Source organism: Oncorhynchus keta, unplaced genomic scaffold, assembly GCF_023373465.1.
Source record: "Oncorhynchus keta strain PuntledgeMale-10-30-2019 unplaced genomic scaffold, Oket_V2 Un_scaffold_4195_pilon_pilon, whole genome shotgun sequence".
Classification (NCBI taxonomy): Eukaryota; Metazoa; Chordata; class Actinopteri; order Salmoniformes; family Salmonidae; genus Oncorhynchus; species Oncorhynchus keta.
The window spans coordinates 534,637-555,316 of NW_026290935.1; the positions used below are offsets into that span (position 1 = coordinate 534,637).

At 41.9% G+C, this 20,680-nt stretch overlaps 1 protein-coding gene across 1 annotated transcript in view; it reads left to right on the forward strand.

Moving 5' to 3' along the window:
- The first annotated feature begins 3,267 nt into the window (after positions 1-3,267).
- Positions 3,268-20,680, forward strand: part of slc22a13b (solute carrier family 22 member 13b) — a 37,960-nt gene continuing 20,547 nt past the window's right edge. Inside the window, exons 1-5 of the mRNA XM_052516254.1 lie at positions 3,268-3,977; positions 13,016-13,119; positions 14,257-14,411; positions 16,469-16,637; positions 17,305-17,425. Of these exons, the coding sequence (XP_052372214.1) occupies positions 3,597-3,977; positions 13,016-13,119; positions 14,257-14,411; positions 16,469-16,637; positions 17,305-17,425 (930 nt within the window). The 5' untranslated portion in view covers positions 3,268-3,596. The remainder of the gene's footprint in view (positions 3,978-13,015; positions 13,120-14,256; positions 14,412-16,468; positions 16,638-17,304; positions 17,426-20,680) is intronic.

Below are 20,680 nucleotides of genomic sequence, written 5' to 3' on the forward strand. Positions count from 1 at the left end.
ACAGTTGATGTTGAGATGTGTCTGTTACTTGAACTCTGTGAAGCATTTATTTGGGCTGCAATCTGAGGTGCAGTTAACTCTAATGAACTTATCCTCTGCAGCAGAGGTAACTCTGGGTCTTCCTTTCCTGTGTTGGTCCTCATGAGAGACAGTTAACTCTAATGAACCAATCCTCTGCAGCAGAGGTAACTCTGGGTCTTCCTTTCCTGTGGGGCGGTCCTCATGAGAGACAGTTAACTCTAATTAACTTATCCTCTGCAGCATGATGAGCATGAGGATGTCCTCATGAGAGACAGGTTCATCATAGCACTTGATGGTTTTTGGGACTGCACTTGAAGAAATGTTCAAATTTCTTAAAATGTTCCACATTGACTGATCTGGCACACCTCATGAAGCTGGTTGAGAGAATGCTAAGCTCCTCCCTCCTCTCCTGTGTCACTCGCTCCCTCCCCCTCCTGCTAGAGCGGCACCCCTCTCTCCCTCCTCTCACGCTTTATCAGCTCTGGATAATAAAGTAGCTTAAACGATGACTTTCTGCTGCTTACCTCACTCGGATTGAACAATCCGACCAGGCCTATATGGAACGGGTCTACTTGTCCTCGGTTCCATTCAGAACAGATCTCTCTATATCTATTTAGGCGTATTAGGTCCGGGTGGGAAAGCCCCAGGTCCATTTCAGAATGGGTCCAGGGCCTCTACTCTGATATCACCTACTATTGAAATGACCTTAAGCAAGTTATATGCAAAACAAAACATTACTTAAAAAAAAACTTTTGTTTACAAGCTGTACTTCTAGTTTATGGTTGATGCTGCTTGTTGGCCATTAGCCAATCTGTGTTTCTCAAGGAGTTCAAAACGTGAATGCATCCCAACTGGTATTTATGACTTCACAACTGGTAATTACCACCACCCCACTTGAAAACACCTTCCAAATTACTCACAAAAAAGAACTTACAAATTACTCACTAACACACCTTACAAATTACTCGCTAACAAACCTTACAAATGACTCACGAATAAACCTTACAAATTACTCACAAAAAAGGCCTAACATATTACTCACTAACAAGCCTTACAATTTACTCACTAACAAACCTTACAAATTACTCACTTACAAACCTTACAAATTACTCACTGACAAACCTTACAAAATGCTCACTAAAAATACCTTACAAAACAAAAGTTATATATAATCTACACATCACTGTGTATGGAGAATTATCTACACATCACTATGTATGGAGAATTATCCACACATCATATATTGTCACGTTCTGACCTTTATTTCCTGTGTTTTTGTATTTAGTTAGTATGGTCAGGGCGTGAGTTGGATGGGCAGTCTGTTTGTTTTTCTATGATTTGGGTATTTCTATGTTTCGGCCTAGTATGGTTCTCAATCAGAGGCAGGTGTCATTAGTTGTCTCTGATTGAGAATCATACTTAGGTAGCCTGGGTTTCACTGTGTGTTGGTGGGTGATTGTTCCTGTCTCTGTCTTTGCACCAGATAGGACTGTTTTGAGTTTTCACATTTCTTGTTTTTTTTGTAGTCAGTTGTTCATGTGTACCTTAACGTATTAAAAAGAACCATGGACAATTACCACGCCGCGTATTGGTCCTCTGATCCGTTTCGCCTCTCCTCTTCTTCCGAAGAGGAGGAAATTCATTACATATATGGAGAATTATCTACACATTATGTATGGAGAATTATCCACACATCACTATGTATGGAGAATTATCTACACATTATGTATGGAGAATTATCTACACATTATGTATGGAGAATTATCTACACATCATGTATGGAGAATTATCTACACATCATGTATGGAGAATTATCTACACATCACTATGTATGGAGAATTATCTACACATCACTATGTATGGAGAATTATCTACACATCACTATGTATGGAGAATTATCTACACATCATGTATGGAGAATTATCACACACATGTATGGAGAATTATCTACATATGTATGGAGAATTATCTACACATTATGTATGGAGAATTATCTACACATCATGTATGGAGAATTATCTACACATCATGTATGGAGAATTATCTACACATCATGTATGGAGAATTATCTACACATCACTATGTATGGAGAATTATCTACACATTATGTATGGAGAATTATCTACACATCACTATGTATGGAGAATTATCTACACATCATGTATGGAGAATTATCTACACATCATGTATGGAGAATTATCTACACATTATGTATGGAGAATTATCTACATCATCACTATGTATGGAGAATTATCTACACATCACTATGTATGGAGAATTATCTACACATCACTATGTATGGAGAATTATCTACACATCATGTATGGAGAATTATCTACACATCACTATGTATGGAGAATTATCTACACATCATGTATGGAGAATTATCATGTATGGAGAATTATCTACACATTATGTATGGAGAATTATCTACACATCATGTATGGAGAATTATCCACACATCACTATGTATGGAGAATTATCTACACATCATGTATGGAGAATTATCTACACATTATGTATGGAGAATTATCTACACATTATGTATGGAGAATTATCTACACATCACTATGTAGTGAGAATTATCTACACATCACTATGTATGGTGAATTATCTACACATCATGAATGTAGGGTAAACGATTCAGCCCATAACAGGGCTCATAGCCCCCCTCCTCCCAGTCCTAGAACAGCCCAGTCCGAGAACAGCCCAGTCCTAGATGTTTGTCCTCATGGTTCCTGTCCCGCCCAGTCCTAAAACAGCCCAGTCCTATAACAGCCCGGTCCTATAACAGCCCGGTCCTAAAACAGCCCGGTCCTAAAACAGCCCGGTCCTAAAACAGCCCGGACCTAAAACAGCCCGGTCCTAAAACAGCCCGGTCCTAGAACAGCCCGGTCCTAGAACAGCCCGGTCCTAGAACAGCCCAGACCTAAAACAGCCCAGTCCTAGATGTTTGTCCTCATGGTTTCTGTTCCGACCAGTCCTATAACAGCCCAGTCCTAGAACAGCCCAGACCTAGAACAGCCCGGTCCTAAAACAGCCCGGACCTAGAACAGCCCGGTCCTAGAACAGCCCAGTCCTAGAACAGCCCAGTCCTAGATGTTTGTCCTCGTGGTTCCCGGCTCAGAGCAACAGGCTGCACATCTTCTGCAGGTCTAAAGGTCCATTTGGCAGTTGCGTTCTCCGTTCGGTACAAAGTTTCACTGACTGCTGAAGGAAGCAAAAACAAGCACAAGGGAAACATCTAAAACTGCGTTGAATGGACGAAATAGACTGTAAAGGCACTAGATGATCAATTAACTTGAACTAATTAAGTATTTTGTTGAGGTTTTGAATTGTTATTCATAAGTTATTCATTTTCTAAAGGTTTGTAGAGTAAGGAGTTATTTTACACACGCAGATGACCGGGTGACACCTGATAACACTCCTGTGAGTGTGTTATGACAGATTAAACATTAATTTATCTACCCACTAATGCCCTCCTACCAATGGAAAGGTGTTAAACCTCCACTTGACAAACAATCTCCTATCGAACACTTCCAGCCTGTGTGTTGCACCAACACCTGTGACTGAAGATGAGCTCCGGGTTCGGGCAGGTACTGACAGCGGTCGGGGAGTTCGGAACATTCCAGAAGCAAATGTTGGCTGCGATATGCTTCCCGAACATCTTCAATGGGTTCCACATGTTCTGCCAGGTGTTTACGGGGATGAACTTCCCTCATCACTGTAACACAGACTGGATCAGGACGCAGGGACCCAACCTGACCAACGATAGGCTGTTGAACCTCACCCTTCCACCGTTGGACAATGGCCCTGGGTTCCAGTCCTGTGAGATGTACACTCCGGTGGATCTGGACTTGCAGACTATTGAAGTGTATGGGATAAACAGTACCATCTCCTGCAGGGATGGCTGGAAGTATGAGGCTCCCCAAGGGACCACCAGCCTGGTGACTGAGGTAAGGTCATAGGATAGGGCAGTTGGGGCAGACAATGGGTCAGTAGAGATACTAAATATCTGTTGAGCCTGCAGTCTGATGCCCTAGTTTGAGTAAATCAAATGATGCCACACTACCTCTCTTATTCCACTACCAGTGATCTGGTGATGCCACACTACCTCTCTTATTCCACTACCAGTGGCCTGGTGATGCCACACTACCTCTCTTATTCCACTACCAGTAATCTGGTGATGCCACACTACCTCTCTTATTCCACTACCAGTGATCTGGTGATGCCACACTACCTCTCTTATTCCACTACCAGTGATCTGGTGATGCCACACTACCTCTCTTATTCCACTACCAGTGGTCTGGTGATGCCACACTACCTCTCTTATTCCACTACCAGTGATCTGGTGATGCCACACTACCTCTCTTATTCCACTACCAGTGATCTGGTGATGCCACACTACCTCTCTTATTCCACTACCAGTGATCTGGTGATGCCACACTACCTCTCTTATTCCACTACCAGTGATCTGGTGATGCCACACTACCTCTCTTATTCCACTACCAGTGATCTGGTGATGCCACACTACCTCTCTTATTCCACTACCAGTGATCTGGTGATGCCACACTACCTCTCTTATTCCACTACCAGTGATCTGGTGATGCCACACTACCTCTCTTATTCCACTACCAGTGATCTGGTGATGCCACACTACCTCTCTTATTCCACTACCAGTGATCTGGTGATGCCACACTACCTCTCTTATTCCACTACCAGTGATCTGGTGATGCCACTACCTCTCTTATTCCACTACCAGTAATCTGGTGATGCCACACTACCTCTATTATTCCACTACCAGTGATCTGGTGATGCCACACTACCTCTCTTATTCCACTACCAGTGATCTGGTGATGCCACACTACCTCTCTTATTCCACTACCAGTGATCTGGTGATGCCACACTACCTCTCTTATTCCACTACCAGTGATCTGGTGATGCCACACTACCTCTCTTATTCCACTACCAGTGATCTGGTGATGCCACACTACCTCTCTTATTCCACTACCAGTGATCTGGTGATGCCACACTACCTCTCTTATTCCACTACCAGTGATCTGGTGATGCCACACTACCTCTCTTATTCCACTACCAGTGATCTGGTGATGTCACACTACCTCTCTTATTCCACTACCAGTGATCTGGTGATGCCACACTACCTCTCTTATTCCACTACCAGTGATCTGGTGATGTCACACTACCTCTCTTATTCCACTACCAGTGATCTGGTGATGCCACACTACCTCTCTTATTCCACCACCAGTGATCTGGTGATGTCACACTACCTCACACTAACCCTAACCCTAACCCTAACCCTAACCCTCTTATTCCAAAATTTCAAGGGAAAACTAAATCACACTGACACACAACTTGGAAGTAGGGACCCATTGGGGTGCGTAGAGACATACACTGCCTGCATAAGTTAACCTTGTTGGAACTTTTAAAGAACCGTCAGACCTAGAGTTCCGAAACTTTAGAATCCTGTTCTAGACCTCAGGTTGATAGTGCGTGGTGAGTTACGTGGCTCTAGACGGTTCTCGGACCGAGAAACAGCTTCGTACATTTGCAATGACTTCAATTCATTTTGACCATTGCGAAAATGGTGACATTTAGAAATGTCTCAGAGACACAAGACTAGGTGCATTGCGACCGTCTCGGCCCATATAGACAGACCCCAACGTTTCTGTCCGATAGCTCATTCAAGGACCCCGTAGCAAGTCATGGAAAAAGTGGATTTTCAGCACCAATTAGGGTTTTGCTCGGACACCAAATGACCGATCGAGCCGAAACTTGGGATTCGGGGTCGCCTCAGCTAGGCCTACACATAACATAAGAAATGGACCCACAGCTAGAACGTAACTACGTGTTTTATGTTTTTTTTTATGGTTTGAACCAAAGGCGTTGTGAATTTTGGGCCAGCTCTGAAGTATGTGATAGTTGTCTACTAAACGAGTTGGAAAAAGTGGGTTTAGTGTCAGTTTGTTTCAGTTTGGTGTCAGAATGATATCTAATTGACTGATGGACAGTGACTTGCTGGTGACTCTTGTCCATTTGCAATATGTTTAAACAGTGTGGTACCATCACCAAAAGTGACATTCTGAAATCAACCCTTATGAGCCATTGAGATGAACCAGAATCACTGCCCAGCCAGTTCATTGGGCCAGTCAATTTCACATTCCTGCAGGATTTTTATAGCATGACAAATTCGTGATGGTACCTGCCCATTGAACCATATTGCAAATGCACAGTGACTTTGCAAAAGTGAGAAAACATAAACAAATGGACATGATGAAATCAACACAACGAGTGATGGAAAGGAACAACTATCACTGCCCGGCCATCCCGAGTTCATCAGGCCAGTCAATTTTTTCATTTCTGCAGGATTTTTGAGCATGTCAAATTTCTTATGGCATTTGGCCCCCCAAAAAATTCCTTATGCACAATTAAAAAAAATAAAAATTAAATTATGACAATAAAATACGACTAAAGTATGTTGATACAGTTCTTATACGTGTGTAATTGACACAAAATTCGAAAGAATTTCGAAAAACGGTCAAGAAAGCACTTTTTTAAGGGTCTGTGAAGTTTTTTTACAAAATTTTGACATTTTTGACTTTTGACTTTTGACTTCCTATGAAATCATATTGAAATTGGACAAAACATATTCCTTATGCGCATGTAAAAAAATATATATATGATAATAAAATTGGACAAAGGTATATTCATACAGTTCTTACACATGTGTAATTGACAAAAAAATCGAAAGAATTTCGAAAAACGGTCCAGAGAGGACTTTTTTAAGGGGTGATACGTTTTTGACAAAAAAATCATATTTTCAAAATTTTGCTTTTGGACGTTGACTTGGGTTACATTTCCAATATGAAAAACCCCGGTGGAGCGGATTCGCCACCTGTTGAATTTTTAAAGTGTTTACAACTGGCAATTGCCATATGGCATTTGCAATACACTTTGCATGAATCAACGCCGAATTGGGTGGTATTGGACAATGTGTATATGGTTTGTCCGATGCCAATGACTTCCCATTCATTTTTGTCCAATACAGGGGGGTCTTCCCTTACTAGATGACATGTACTGTCTAGACTACATGTACTGTGTAGGGCAGGCTGTACTGTATAGACTACATGTACTGTCTAGACGACATGTACTGTGTAGGGCAGGCTGTACTGTCTAGACTACATGTACTGTGTAGAGCAGGCTGTACTGTATAGACTACATGTACTGTCTAGACTACATGTACTGTCTAGACGACATGTACTGTGTAGAGCAGGCTGTACTGTATAGACTACATGTACTGTCTAGACTACATGTACTGTGTAGAGCAGGCTGTACTGTATAGACTACATGTACTGTCTAGACTACATGTACTGTGTAGAGCAGGCTGTACTGTATAGACTACATGTACTGTCTAGACTACATGTACTGTCTAGACGACATGTACTGTGTAGGGCAGGCTGTACTGTATAGACGACATGTACTGTCTAGACTACATGTACTGTCTAGACGACATGTACTGTGTAGGGCAGGCTGTACTGTCTAGACTACATGTACTGTGTAGGGCAGGCTGTACTGTCTAGACTACATGTACTGTCTAGACTACATGTACTGTGTAGGGCAGGCTGTACTGTCTAGACTACATGTACTGTGTAGGGCAGGCTGTACTGTCTAGACTACATGTACTGTGTAGGGCAGGCTGTACTGTCTAGACTACATGTACTGTCTAGACTACATGTACTGTGTAGGGCAGGCTGTACTGTCTAGACTATATGTACTGTCTAGACTACATGTACTGTGTAGGGCAGGCTGTACTGTCTAGACTATATGTACTGTGTAGAGCAGGCTGTACTGTATAGACTACATGTACTGTCTAGACTACATGTACTGTGTAGAGCAGGCTGTACTGTATAGACTACATGTACTGTCTAGACTACATGTACTGTCTAGACGACATGTACTGTGTAGGGCAGGCTGTACTGTATAGACTACATGTACTGTCTAGACTACATGTACTGTCTAGACGACATGTACTGTGTAAGGCAGGCTGTACTGTCTAGACTACATGTACTGTGTAGGGCAGGCTGTACTGTCTAGACTACATGTACTGTGTAGGGCAGGCTGTACTGTCTAGACTACATGTACTGTCTAGACTACATGTACTGTGTAGGGCAGGCTGTACTGTCTAGACTACATGTACTGTCTAGACTACATGTACTGTCTAGACTACATGTACTGTGTAGGGCAGGCTGTACTGTCTAGACTATATGTACTGTCTAGACTACATGTACTGTGTAGGGCAGGCTGTACTGTCTAGACTATATGTACTGTGTAGAGCAGGCTGTACTGTCTAGACTACATGTACTGTGTAGAGCAGGCTGTCTAGACTACATGTACTGTGTTAGGCAGGCTGTACTGTCTAGACTACATGTACTGTATAGACTACATGTACTGTCTAGACTACATGTACTGTCTACACTACATGTACTGTGTAGGGCAGGCTGTACTGTCTAGACTACATGTACTGTCTAGACTACATGTACTGTCTAGACTACATGTACTGTGTAGGGCAGGCTGTACTGTCTAGACTACATGTACTGTCTAGACTACATGTACTGTCTAGACTACATGTACTGTGTAGGGCAGGCTGTACTGTCTAGACTACATGTACTGTCTAGACTACATGTACTGTGTAGGGCAGGCTGTACTGTCTAGACTACATGTACTGTCTAGACTACATGTACTGTGTAGGGCAGGCTGTACTGTCTAGACTACATGTACTGTGTAGAGTAGGCTGTACTGTCTAGACTACATGTACTGTCTAGACTACATGTACTGTGTAGGGCAGGCTGTACTGTCTAGACTATATGTACTGTCTAGACTACATGTACTGTGTAGGGCAGGCTGTACTGTCTAGACTATATGTACTGTGTAGAGCAGGCTGTACTGTATAGACTACATGTACTGTCTAGACTACATGTACTGTGTAGAGCAGGCTGTACTGTATAGACTACATGTACTGTCTAGACTACATGTACTGTCTAGACGACATGTACTGTGTAGGGCAGGCTGTACTGTATAGACTACATGTACTGTCTAGACTACATGTACTGTCTAGACGACATGTACTGTGTAGGGCAGGCTGTACTGTCTAGACTACATGTACTGTGTAGGGCAGGCTGTACTGTCTAGACTACATGTACTGTGTAGGGCAGGCTGTACTGTCTAGACTACATGTACTGTCTAGACTACATGTACTGTGTAGGGCAGGCTGTACTGTCTAGACTACATGTACTGTCTAGACTACATGTACTGTCTAGACTACATGTACTGTGTAGGGCAGGCTGTACTGTCTAGACTATATGTACTGTCTAGACTACATGTACTGTGTAGGGCAGGCTGTACTGTCTAGACTATATGTACTGTGTAGAGCAGGCTGTACTGTCTAGACTACATGTACTGTGTAGAGCAGGCTGTCTAGCCTACATGTACTGTGTTAGGCAGGCTGTACTGTCTAGACTACATGTACTGTATAGACTACATGTACTGTCTAGACTACATGTACTGTCTACACTACATGTACTGTGTAGGGCAGGCTGTACTGTCTAGACTACATGTACTGTCTAGACTACATGTACTGTCTAGACTACATGTACTGTGTAGGGCAGGCTGTACTGTCTAGACTACATGTACTGTCTAGACTACATGTACTGTCTAGACTACATGTACTGTGTAGGGCAGGCTGTACTGTCTAGACTACATGTACTGTCTAGACTACATGTACTGTGTAGGGCAGGCTGTACTGTCTAGACTACATGTACTGTCTAGACTACATGTACTGTGTAGGGCAGGCTGTACTGTCTAGACTACATGTACTGTGTAGAGTAGGCTGTCAAGACTACATGTACTGTGTAGGGCAGGCTGTACTGTCTAGACTACATGTACTGTGTAGAGCAGGCTGTACTGTCTAGACGACATGTACTGTGTAGAGTAGGCTGTCAAGACTACATGTACTGTGTAGGGCAGGCTGTACTGTTTAGACTACATGTACTGTGTAGAGCAGGCTGTCAAGACTACATGTACTGTGTAGGGCAGGCTGTACTGTCTAGACTGCATGTACTGTGTAGGGCAGGCTGTACTGTCTAGACTACATGTACTGTGTAGAGCAGGCTGTACTGTCTAGACTACATGTACTGTCTAGACTACATGTACTGTCTAGACTACATGTACTGTCTAGACGACATGTACTGTGTAGAGCAGGCTGTACTGTCTAGACTACATGTACTGTGTAGAGCAGGCTGTACTGTCTAGACTACATGTACTGTCTAGACTACATGTACTGTGTAGGGCAGGCTGTACTGTCTAGACTACATGTACTGTCTAGACGAAATGTACTGTCTAGACTACGTGTACTGTGTAGGGCAGGCTGTACTGTCTAGACTACATGTACTGTCTAGACTACATGTACTGTGTAGGGCAGGCTGTACTGTCTAGACTACATGTACTGTGTAGAGCAGGCTGTACTGTATAGACTACATGTACTGTCTAGACTACATGTACTGTCTAGACGACATGTACTGTGTAGAGCAGGCTGTACTGTCTAGACTACATGTACTGTCTAGACTACATGTACTGTCTAGACTACATGTACTGTCTAGACGACATGTACTGTGTAGAGCAGGCTGTACTGTCTAGACTACATGTACTGTGTAGAGCAGGCTGTACTGTCTAGACTACATGTACTGTCTAGACTACATGTACTGTGTAGGGCAGGCTGTACTGTCTAGACTACATGTACTGTCTAGACGACATGTACTGTCTAGACTACGTGTACTGTGTAGGGCAGGCTGTACTGTCTAGACTACATGTACTGTCTAGACTACATGTACTGTGTAGGGCAGGCTGTACTGTCTAGACTACATGTACTGTGTAGACTACATGTACTGTGTAGGGCAGGCTGTACTGTCTAGACTACATGTACTGTCTAGACTACATGTACTGTCTAGACTACATGTACTGTCTAGACTACATGTACTGTGTAGGGCAGGCTGTACTGTCTAGACTACATGTAGTCCAGTGGAGACTCTTCAGAGGAGGATCGGGAGGACCATCCTCCTCAGTGAATTTCATAGAAATACATTTTAAAACATTTAAAACGCTTACCTGTTTTATATTATATTATATTTATATTATTATTATTATATTATAACTGTATTAAATATAATCACGTCACCAAATAATGTATTAAAACACACTGTTTCACAATGAAGGTTTACAGTACTCTGTAGGGTAGCACCATGGTGTAGCCGGAGGACACCTAGCTTCCATCCTCCTCGAGATAGATTTACTTCATGGTTCTTACCCCCTTCCATAGACTTACACAGTAATTATGACAACTTCCGGAGGACATCCTCCAGCCTATCAGAGCTCTAGAAGCAGTAACTGACATGTTGTCCACCCAATCAAAGGATCAGAGAATGAATCTAGTACTGAAAGCATAAGCTACAGCTAGCTAGCACTGCACTGCTGTGCATAAAATGTGGTGAGTAGTTGACTCAAAGAGAGAGAAAGACTATAGTTGAATAGTTTTGAACAAATTCATTTATTTCAGAATGAAGGAGAAATAGAGCGAGAGAGAGTAATTTATTTTTCAGTTTCACTTACTTAGCTATCAAATGCAGCTAGCTAGTTCAAACAAACTGAAATACCCTGCTCAAATAGGGGGATGCTATGCTAGCTAGCTGGCGATGTCTTTCCAACACAACACTGGAACTCTTCCACGTCAAGGTAAGCTTTTGGTTTTACAAATGTATTGCCACTGGGACCCGCCGGTGTAACTGCTTACTAACTGTACACTGTAACGTTACTGCATGACTGTAGGTAGGGGGTTTACTAACAAGTTAGTTATATTAGCTATGCTGACTATGACGTTACTTTAGCTAATATGCTGACAACGATATTGGCTGTGTGCGGCGGTTTGGCTTGGAAAGGTTTTTTTCACCTGGTCAAATACAGCTGATGTGTTGTGCGTTGAAGTCCACAAGCAAAGGGAAGCGTTGAGAGGAAGATAGAGCATAGATGAGGGAAGGAATACAACGTGGCTGCTATGAAAGTGATCTGTGTTTACACGTGATCAGGGGTGTATTCATTCCGCTGATTCTGTTGAAAAACGGAAGCAAATGGAACAACACGGGGATAAACATACCTGAATTTGTCCAATAGAAACTATTGTTTGCAACTGTTGGACTAATGTTTACACCCGATATCAGCTAGATGCAGGCAACAGTATGCAAGGTGGTATTGGTTGTCACTGTCTGTCCATGTGTCACTGTCTGACTTCTCAAATTTGTCTCTCGCCCTGTGTGCACCTACGCTGTAAACTTTCATTCATAGTCTAGGTTGTAGCAACCTCATGATGGGTATAAGGAACATTCTAGTATCGTGTTGAAGCATTGAACTGGTTGAATGGAATACCAATGCCAGGAATCCAACAGACATCTCTAAGAGCAGAACAGATATGTCTCTAAGAGCAGAACAGATATGTCTCTAAGAGCAGAACAGATATGTCTCTAAGAACAGAACAGATATGTCTCTAAGAGCAGAACAGATATGTCTCTAAGAACAGAACAGATATGTCTCTAAGAACAGAACAGATATGTCTCTAAGAACAGAACAGATATGTCTCTAAGAACAGAACAGATATGTCTCTAAGAACAGAACAGATATGTCTCCAAGAACAGAACAGATATGTCTCCAGGAACAGAACAGATATGTCTCTAAGAACAGAACAGTTATGTCTCTAAGAACAGAACATATTATTTATCAAATGATAAATATGTCTCCAATGTATTTTGCCAAGTACAACCTATTTTCTGCTGTTTTTGCAGCACGCCGTGTCCTTATTATGCAATCTCTATTATGGTTCTCCCTGACTCCTCTACTTTCTTCTCCTCTTCCTTCTTCCTCCCATCCTCTTCAGTTCAACTTGGTGTGTGCCAACAGTGGTCTGAACGAGGCGTCCCAGTCCATCTTCATGGCAGGGCTCCTGATCGGTGCTCTGGTGTTTGGGCCAATGGCAGACAGGTATGGACCCATCCAGTGTTTCCCTTGGGATTTTTTTTCAGCGGTGGTGGCAAAGGTAGCAGGGTGTGTGGTGGTGGGGGGGTGCATTGCTACTAGAGTTAACGTAATGACAAGCTAGCTGTTCCCATAGACTTCCATTGAGCCAATGACTATTCATTTAAAATGATCCTATCAGAGCTCTGACACATCTGTTCTCCCCTGGGGAAACACTGACTCATCTTGTCAGAGTTCTGAAACATCTGTTCTCCCCTGGGGAAACACTGACTCATCTTGTCAGAGTTCTGAAACATCTGCTCACCCTTTAGGCGTTTCTCTGACTAATGTCTGTTTTCATGGCTCTTAAACATGAGACATGTCTTCTATTCAGTTGTCTGTTAATTAATATTCCTAATCAAGTGCCAATATGTTATGCCAAAGACATCACTCCACTAGTCTGTTGTATTGTTGTTGTAACTAAGGCACCTTTAGACCAATGCCCTCAGTGCGTCTCTCAGATTGTTGATCTAATCAGTGCAACTGTATCATATTGCAATTGCACGTCTCACTGTGGAAATTCAAACACAAGTTGTAATTGTAGAAGGTATTCTAGTTCTATGTCATTAGAAGTGATCACAGATATTCAGTTATCTGAGCCCACTGGGTCTTATTGGAGGTTATTAGAAGATATTTCAGTTATCCGAGCTCACTGGGTCGTATTGGAGGTTACAGGTTTAAGAGGACCCAGTGCCCACCATGCTGTCTTCTCTCCTCCACAGGTAGTTAATGAGGCTGTCTCCCCTCATTTCCTGTCTCCTCTCCTCTCCTGTCTCTCCTCTCCTGTCTCCTCTCCTCCACAGGTAGTTAATGAGGCTGTCTCCCCTCCTTTCCTGTCTCCTCTCCTCTCACCTCCTTTCCTTTATCCTCTCCTCCACAGGTAGTTAATGATGCTCTCCTCTCCTCTCCTCTCCTCTCCTCTCCTCTCCTCTCCTCTCCTCTCCTCTCCTCTCCTCTCCTCTCCTCTCCTCTCCTCTCCCTCCTCTCCTCTCCTCTCCTCTCCTCTCCTCTCCTCTCCTCTCCTCTCCTCTCCTCTCCTCTCCTCTCCTCTCCTCTCCTCTCCTCCTCACTCCTCCCCTTTTTTTTCCTGTCCTGTCTCCTCAGGTATGGTAGGCGTTTTGTGGTCCTCCTCTCTTTGCTCGTCCAGCTGTTGTTCAGCGTGGGAGCAGCCTTCTCTCCCAACATCTATGTTTACATAGCCTTCAGATTCATGGTCGGCACCACCATCTCAGGCGTCGCTATAAACACGTATGTCTTAGGTGGGTACACTGCGATGTTCTACAACAGATGAAGTCGGAAGTTTACCTACACCTTAGCCAAATACATTTAAACTCAGTTGTTCACAATTCCTGACATTTAATCCTAGTAATAATTCCCTGTCTTAGGTCAGTTAGGATCACCACTTTATTTTAAGAATGTGAAATGTCAGAATAATATTAGAGAGAATGATTTATTTCAGATTTATTTATTTCATCACATTCCCAGTGGGTCAGAAGGTTACATACACTCAATTAGTATTTGGTAGCATTGCCTTTAAATTGTTTGACTTGGATCAAACGTTTTGGGTAGCCTTCCACAAGCTTCCCACAATTTTGTCCCATTCCTCCTGACAGAGCTGGTGTAACTGAGTCAGGTTTATAGTCCTCCTTGCTTGCACACGCTTTTTCAGTTCTGCCCACAAATGTTCTATAGGACTGAGGTCAGGGATTTGTGATGGCCACTCCAATACCTTGACTTTGTTGTCCTAAAGCCATTTTGCCACAACTTTGGAAATATGCTTGGGGTCAATGTCAATTTGGAAGACCCATTTGCGACCAAGATTTAACTGATGTCTTGAGATGTTGCTTCAATATATCCACATAATTGTCTCTCCTCATGATGCCATCTATTTCGTGAAGTGCACCAGGCCCTCCTGCAGCAAAGCACTCCCACAACATAATGCTGCCACCCCCGTGCTTCACAGTTGGGATGGTGTTCTTCGGCTTGCAAGCCTCCTTCTTTTTCCTTCAAACATAACGATGGTCATTATGGCCAAACAGTTCTATTTTTGTTTCATCAGACCAGAGGACATTTCTCCAAAAAGTACAATCTTTGTCCCCATGTGCAGTTGCAAACCGTAGTCTGGCTTCTTGCTGAGCGGCCTTTCAGGTTATGTCGATATAGGACTTATTTTAGTGTGGATATAGATACTTTTGTACCTGTTTCCTCTAGCATCTTCACAAGGTCCTTTGCTGTTGTTCTGGGATTGATTTGCGCTTTTCGCACCAAAGTACGTTCATCTCTAGGAGACAGAACGTGTATACTTCCTGAGCGGTATGACGGCTCCATGGTCCCATGGTGTTTATACGTGCATAATATTGTTTGTACAGATGAATGTGGTACCACCTTCAGGCATTTGGAAATTGCTCCCAAGGTTGAACCAGACATTTTTGAAGGTCTACAAGTTTTTCTTCTGAGGTCTTGGCTGATTTCTTTTGATTTTCCCATGACGTCAAGCGAAGAGGCACTGAGTCTGAAGGTAGGCCTTTAAATAAATCCACAGGTACACCTCCAATTGACTCAAATGATGTCAATAAACCTATCAGAAGCTCCTAAACCCATGACATTTTCTTTAATTTTCCAAGTTGTTTAAAGGCACAGTAAACTTAGTGTATGTAAACATTTGACCCACTGGAATTGTGATACAGTGAATTATAAGTGAAATAATCTCCCTGTAAACAATTGTTGGACAAATTAATTGTGTCATGAACAAAGTAGATGTCCTAACCGACTTGCTAAAACTATAGTTTGTTAATAAGAAATTTGTGTGGTTGAAAAACTAGTTTTAATGACTCCAACCTGAGTGTATGTAAACTTTCAACTGTACGTAGCTACCTTTTCACGTAGTGAAAACTAAAGCTCTCAAATTTCTTGTTTCAAATGCGAGGTTTAGTTGTTTACTTCCCAGAAATAAGCTGTGTTAGTGCTGGGCTGGAACAAAATCCTGCATCCCAGCAGCCCTCTAGGACTCATGTTGCACACTACCATACTAGATGTCTGACATGGCCGCCAGACACCTCTGGCATGTACTGTAGGTGTTTCCATCCTCCAGGTAACTAACAGGGTGCTGAGTAGACTGGTGACAACAGGAGGGCTCTGTTCACCACTGATCTCTAACCCCTGACCTCTAACCAGGTGCTGAGTGGACTGGTAACAACAAAAGGGCTCTGTTCACCACTGACCTCTAACCCCTGACCTCTAACCAGGTGCTGAGTGGACTGGTAACAACAGGAGGGCTCTGTTCACCACTGACCTCTAACCCCTGACCTCTAACCAGGTGCTGAGTGGACTGGTAACAACAGGAGGGCTCTGTTCACCATCTTCTCCCACTGTTTCTACGCCATTGGTCTGATGCTGATGTCTGGGATCGCCTACGGGGTCAGAGACTGGAGGATCCTACAGCTGGTCCTCTTCAGCCCTGTCCTGTTCCTCGGGGTATTCTACTGGTACGTTCTGGCCCTTGACCTCTAACCTGTCAGTCTGTCAGCTGGTCCTCTCCAGCCCTGTCTTGTTCCTCTGGGTTTTCTATTCGAACGTATTGACCCCTGACCTCTAACCTGTTACTCTGTCAGCTGGTCCTCTGCAGCCCTGTCCTGTTCCTCGGGGTATTCTACTGGTACGTTCTGGCCCTTGACCTCTAACCTGTCAGTCTGTCAGCTGGTCCTCTCCAGCTCTGTCTTGTTCCTCTGGGTATTCTATTTGAACGTACTGACCCCTGACCTCTAACCTGTTACTCTGTCAGCTGGTCCTCTGCAGCCCTGTCCTGTTCCTCGGGGTATTCTACTTGTACGTCTCTAACCTCCAACCCTTTTACCTCGAACCTCAGACCCGTCAGTCTGGTTTTAGAGAAGCCTACTCCACCCATCTATTTTGGGGCGGCAGGGTAGCCTAGTGGTTAGAGCGTTGGACTAGTATCCGGAAGGTTGCAAGTTCAAACCCCGGAGCTGACAAGGTACAAATCTGTCGTTCTGCCCCTGAACAGGCAGTTAACCCACTATTCCTAAAAATAAGAATGTGTTCTTAACTGACTTGCCTGGTTAAAAAAAAGAAAAAGACTCATCCCTGTATTTTCTGGACCCATCCTTGACTCAACCATCCCTGATAATCTGTTAGGATCCTCCCAGAGTCAGCTCGGTGGCTGATGACCCAGGGCCGAAAGGAGGAGGCTCGCCAGGAGGTCCGCAGAGCAGCGAGAGTCAACAGAAGGGAGGTCCCTGAAGCCCTGCTGGACAAGGTTAGTTACACCGTCATCGCTATCATCCAGCAGGTTATTATCATCACTATCATACTATCATCCAGCAGGTTATTATCATCACTATCCAGCAGGTTATTATCATCGCTATCATACTAACATCCAGCGGGTAATTATCATCACTATCATACTAACATCCAGCGGGTTATTATCATCACTATCCAGCAGGTTATTATCACTATCATACTAACATCCAGCGGGTTATTATCATCACTATCATACTAACATCCAGCAGGTTATTATCATCACTATCATACTAACATCCAGCAGGTTATTATCATCATTATCATACTAACATCCAGCAGGTTATTATCATCACTATCATACTAACATCCAGGTTATTATCACTATCATACTAACATCCAGCAGGTTATTATCACTATCATACTAACATCCAGCAGGTTATTATCACTATCATACTAACATCCAGCAGGTTATTATCATCATTATCATACTAACATCCAGCAGGTTATTATCATCACTATCATACTAACATCCAGCAGGTTATCATCACTATCATACTAACATCCAGCAGGTTATTATCACTATCATACTAACATCCAGCAGGTTATTATCACTATCATACTAACATCCAGCAGGTTATTATCATCATTATCATACTAACATCCAGCAGGTTATTATCACTATCATACTAACATCCAGCAGGTTATTATCACTATCATACTAACATCCAGCAGGTTATTATCACTATCATACTAACATCCAGCAGGTTATTATCACTATCATACTAACATCCAGCAGGTTATTATCACTATCATACTAACATCCAGCAGGTTATTATCACTATCATACTAACATCCAGCAGGTTATTATCACTATCATACTAACATCCAGCAGGTTATTATCATCACTATCATACTAACATCCAGCAGGTTATTATCATCATTATCATACTAACATCCAGCAGGTTATTATCACTATCATACTAACATCCAGCAGGTTATTATCATCACTATCATACTAACATCCAGCAGGTTATTATCATCACTATCATACTAACATCCAGCAGGTTATTATCATTATCATACTAACATCCAGCAGGTTATTATCATCATTATCATACTAACATCCAGCAGGTTATTATCACTATCATACTAACATCCAGCAGGTTATTATCATCACTATCATACTAACATCCAGCAGGTTATTATCACTATCATACTAACATCCAGCAGGTTATTATTATCACTATCATACTAACATCCAGCAGGTTATTATCATCACTATCATACTAACATCCAGCAGGTTATTATCACTATCATACTAACATCCAGCAGGTTATTATCACTATCATACTAACATCCAGCAGGTTATTATCACTATCATACTAACATCCAGCAGGTTATTATCATCACTATCATACTAACATCCAGCAGGTTATTATCATCATTATCATACTAACATCCAGCAGGTTATTATCACTATCATACTAACATCCAGCAGGTTATTATCATCATTATCATACTAACATCCAGCAGGTTATTATCACTATCATACTAACATCCAGCAGGTTATTATCACTATCATACTAACATCCAGCAGGTTATTATCATCATTATCATACTAACATCCAGCAGGTTATTATCATCATTATCATACTAACATCCAGCAGGTTATTATCACTATCATACTAACATCCAGCAGGTTATTATCACTATCATACTAACATCCAGCAGGTTATTATCATCACTATCATACTAACATCCAGCAGGTTATTATCACTATCATACTAACATCCAGCGGGTTATTATCACTATCATACTAACATCCAGGTTATTATCATCACTATCATACTAACATCCAGCAGGTTATTATCATCACTATCATACTAACATCCAGCAGGTTATTATCATCATTATCAAACTAACATCCAGCAGGTTATTATCATCATTATCATACTAACATCCAGCAGGTTATTATCATCACTATCATACTAACATCCAGGTTATTATCACTATCATACTAACATCCAGCAGGTTATTATAACTATCATACTAACATCCAGCAGGTTATTATCATCACTATCATACTAACATCCAGCAGGTTATTATCATCATTATCATACTAACATCCAGCAGGTTATTATCACTATCATACTAACATCCAGCAGGTTATTATCATCATTATCATACTAACATCCAGCAGGTTATTATCATCATTATCATACTAACATCCAGCAGGTTATTATCATCATTATCATACTAACATCCAGCAGGTTATTATCACTATCATACTAACATCCAGCAGGTTATTATCACTATCATACTAACATCCAGCAGGTTATTATCACTATCATACTAACATCCAGCAGGTTATTATCACTATCATACTAACATCCAGCAGGTTATTATCACTATCATACTAACATCCAGCAGGTTATTATCATCACTATCATACTAACATCCAGCAGGTTATCATCACTATCATACTAACATCCAGCAGGTTATTATCACTATCATACTAACATCCAGCAGGTTATTATCATCACTATCATACTAACATCCAGCAGGTTATTATCACTATCATACTAACATCCAGCAGGTTATTATCATCATTATCATACTAACATCCAGCAGGTTATTATCACTATCATACTAACATCCAGCAGGTTATTATCACTATCATACTAACATCCAGCAGGTTATTATCACTATCGTACTAACATCCAGCAGGTTATTATCACTATCATACTAACATCCAGCAGGTTATTATCACTATCATACTAACATCCAGCAGGTTATTATCATCACTATCATACTAACATCCAGCAGGTTATTATCACTATCATACTAACATCCAGCAGGTTATTATCATCACTATCATACTAACATCCAGCAGGTTATTATCATCATTATCATACTAACATCCAGCAGGTTATTATCACTATCATACTAACATCCAGCAGGTTATTATCATCACTATCATACTAACATCCAGCAGGTTATTATCATCATTATCATACTAACATCCAGCAGGTTATTATCACTATCATACTAACATCCAGCAGGTTATTATCATCATTATCATACTAACATCCAGCAGGTTATTATCACTATCATACTAACATCCAGCAGGTTATTATCATCACTATCATACTAACATCCAGCAGGTTATTATCACTATCATACTAACATCCAGCAGGTTATTATCATCATTATCATACTAACATCCAGCAGGTTATTATCATCATTATCATACTAACATCCAGCAGGTTAT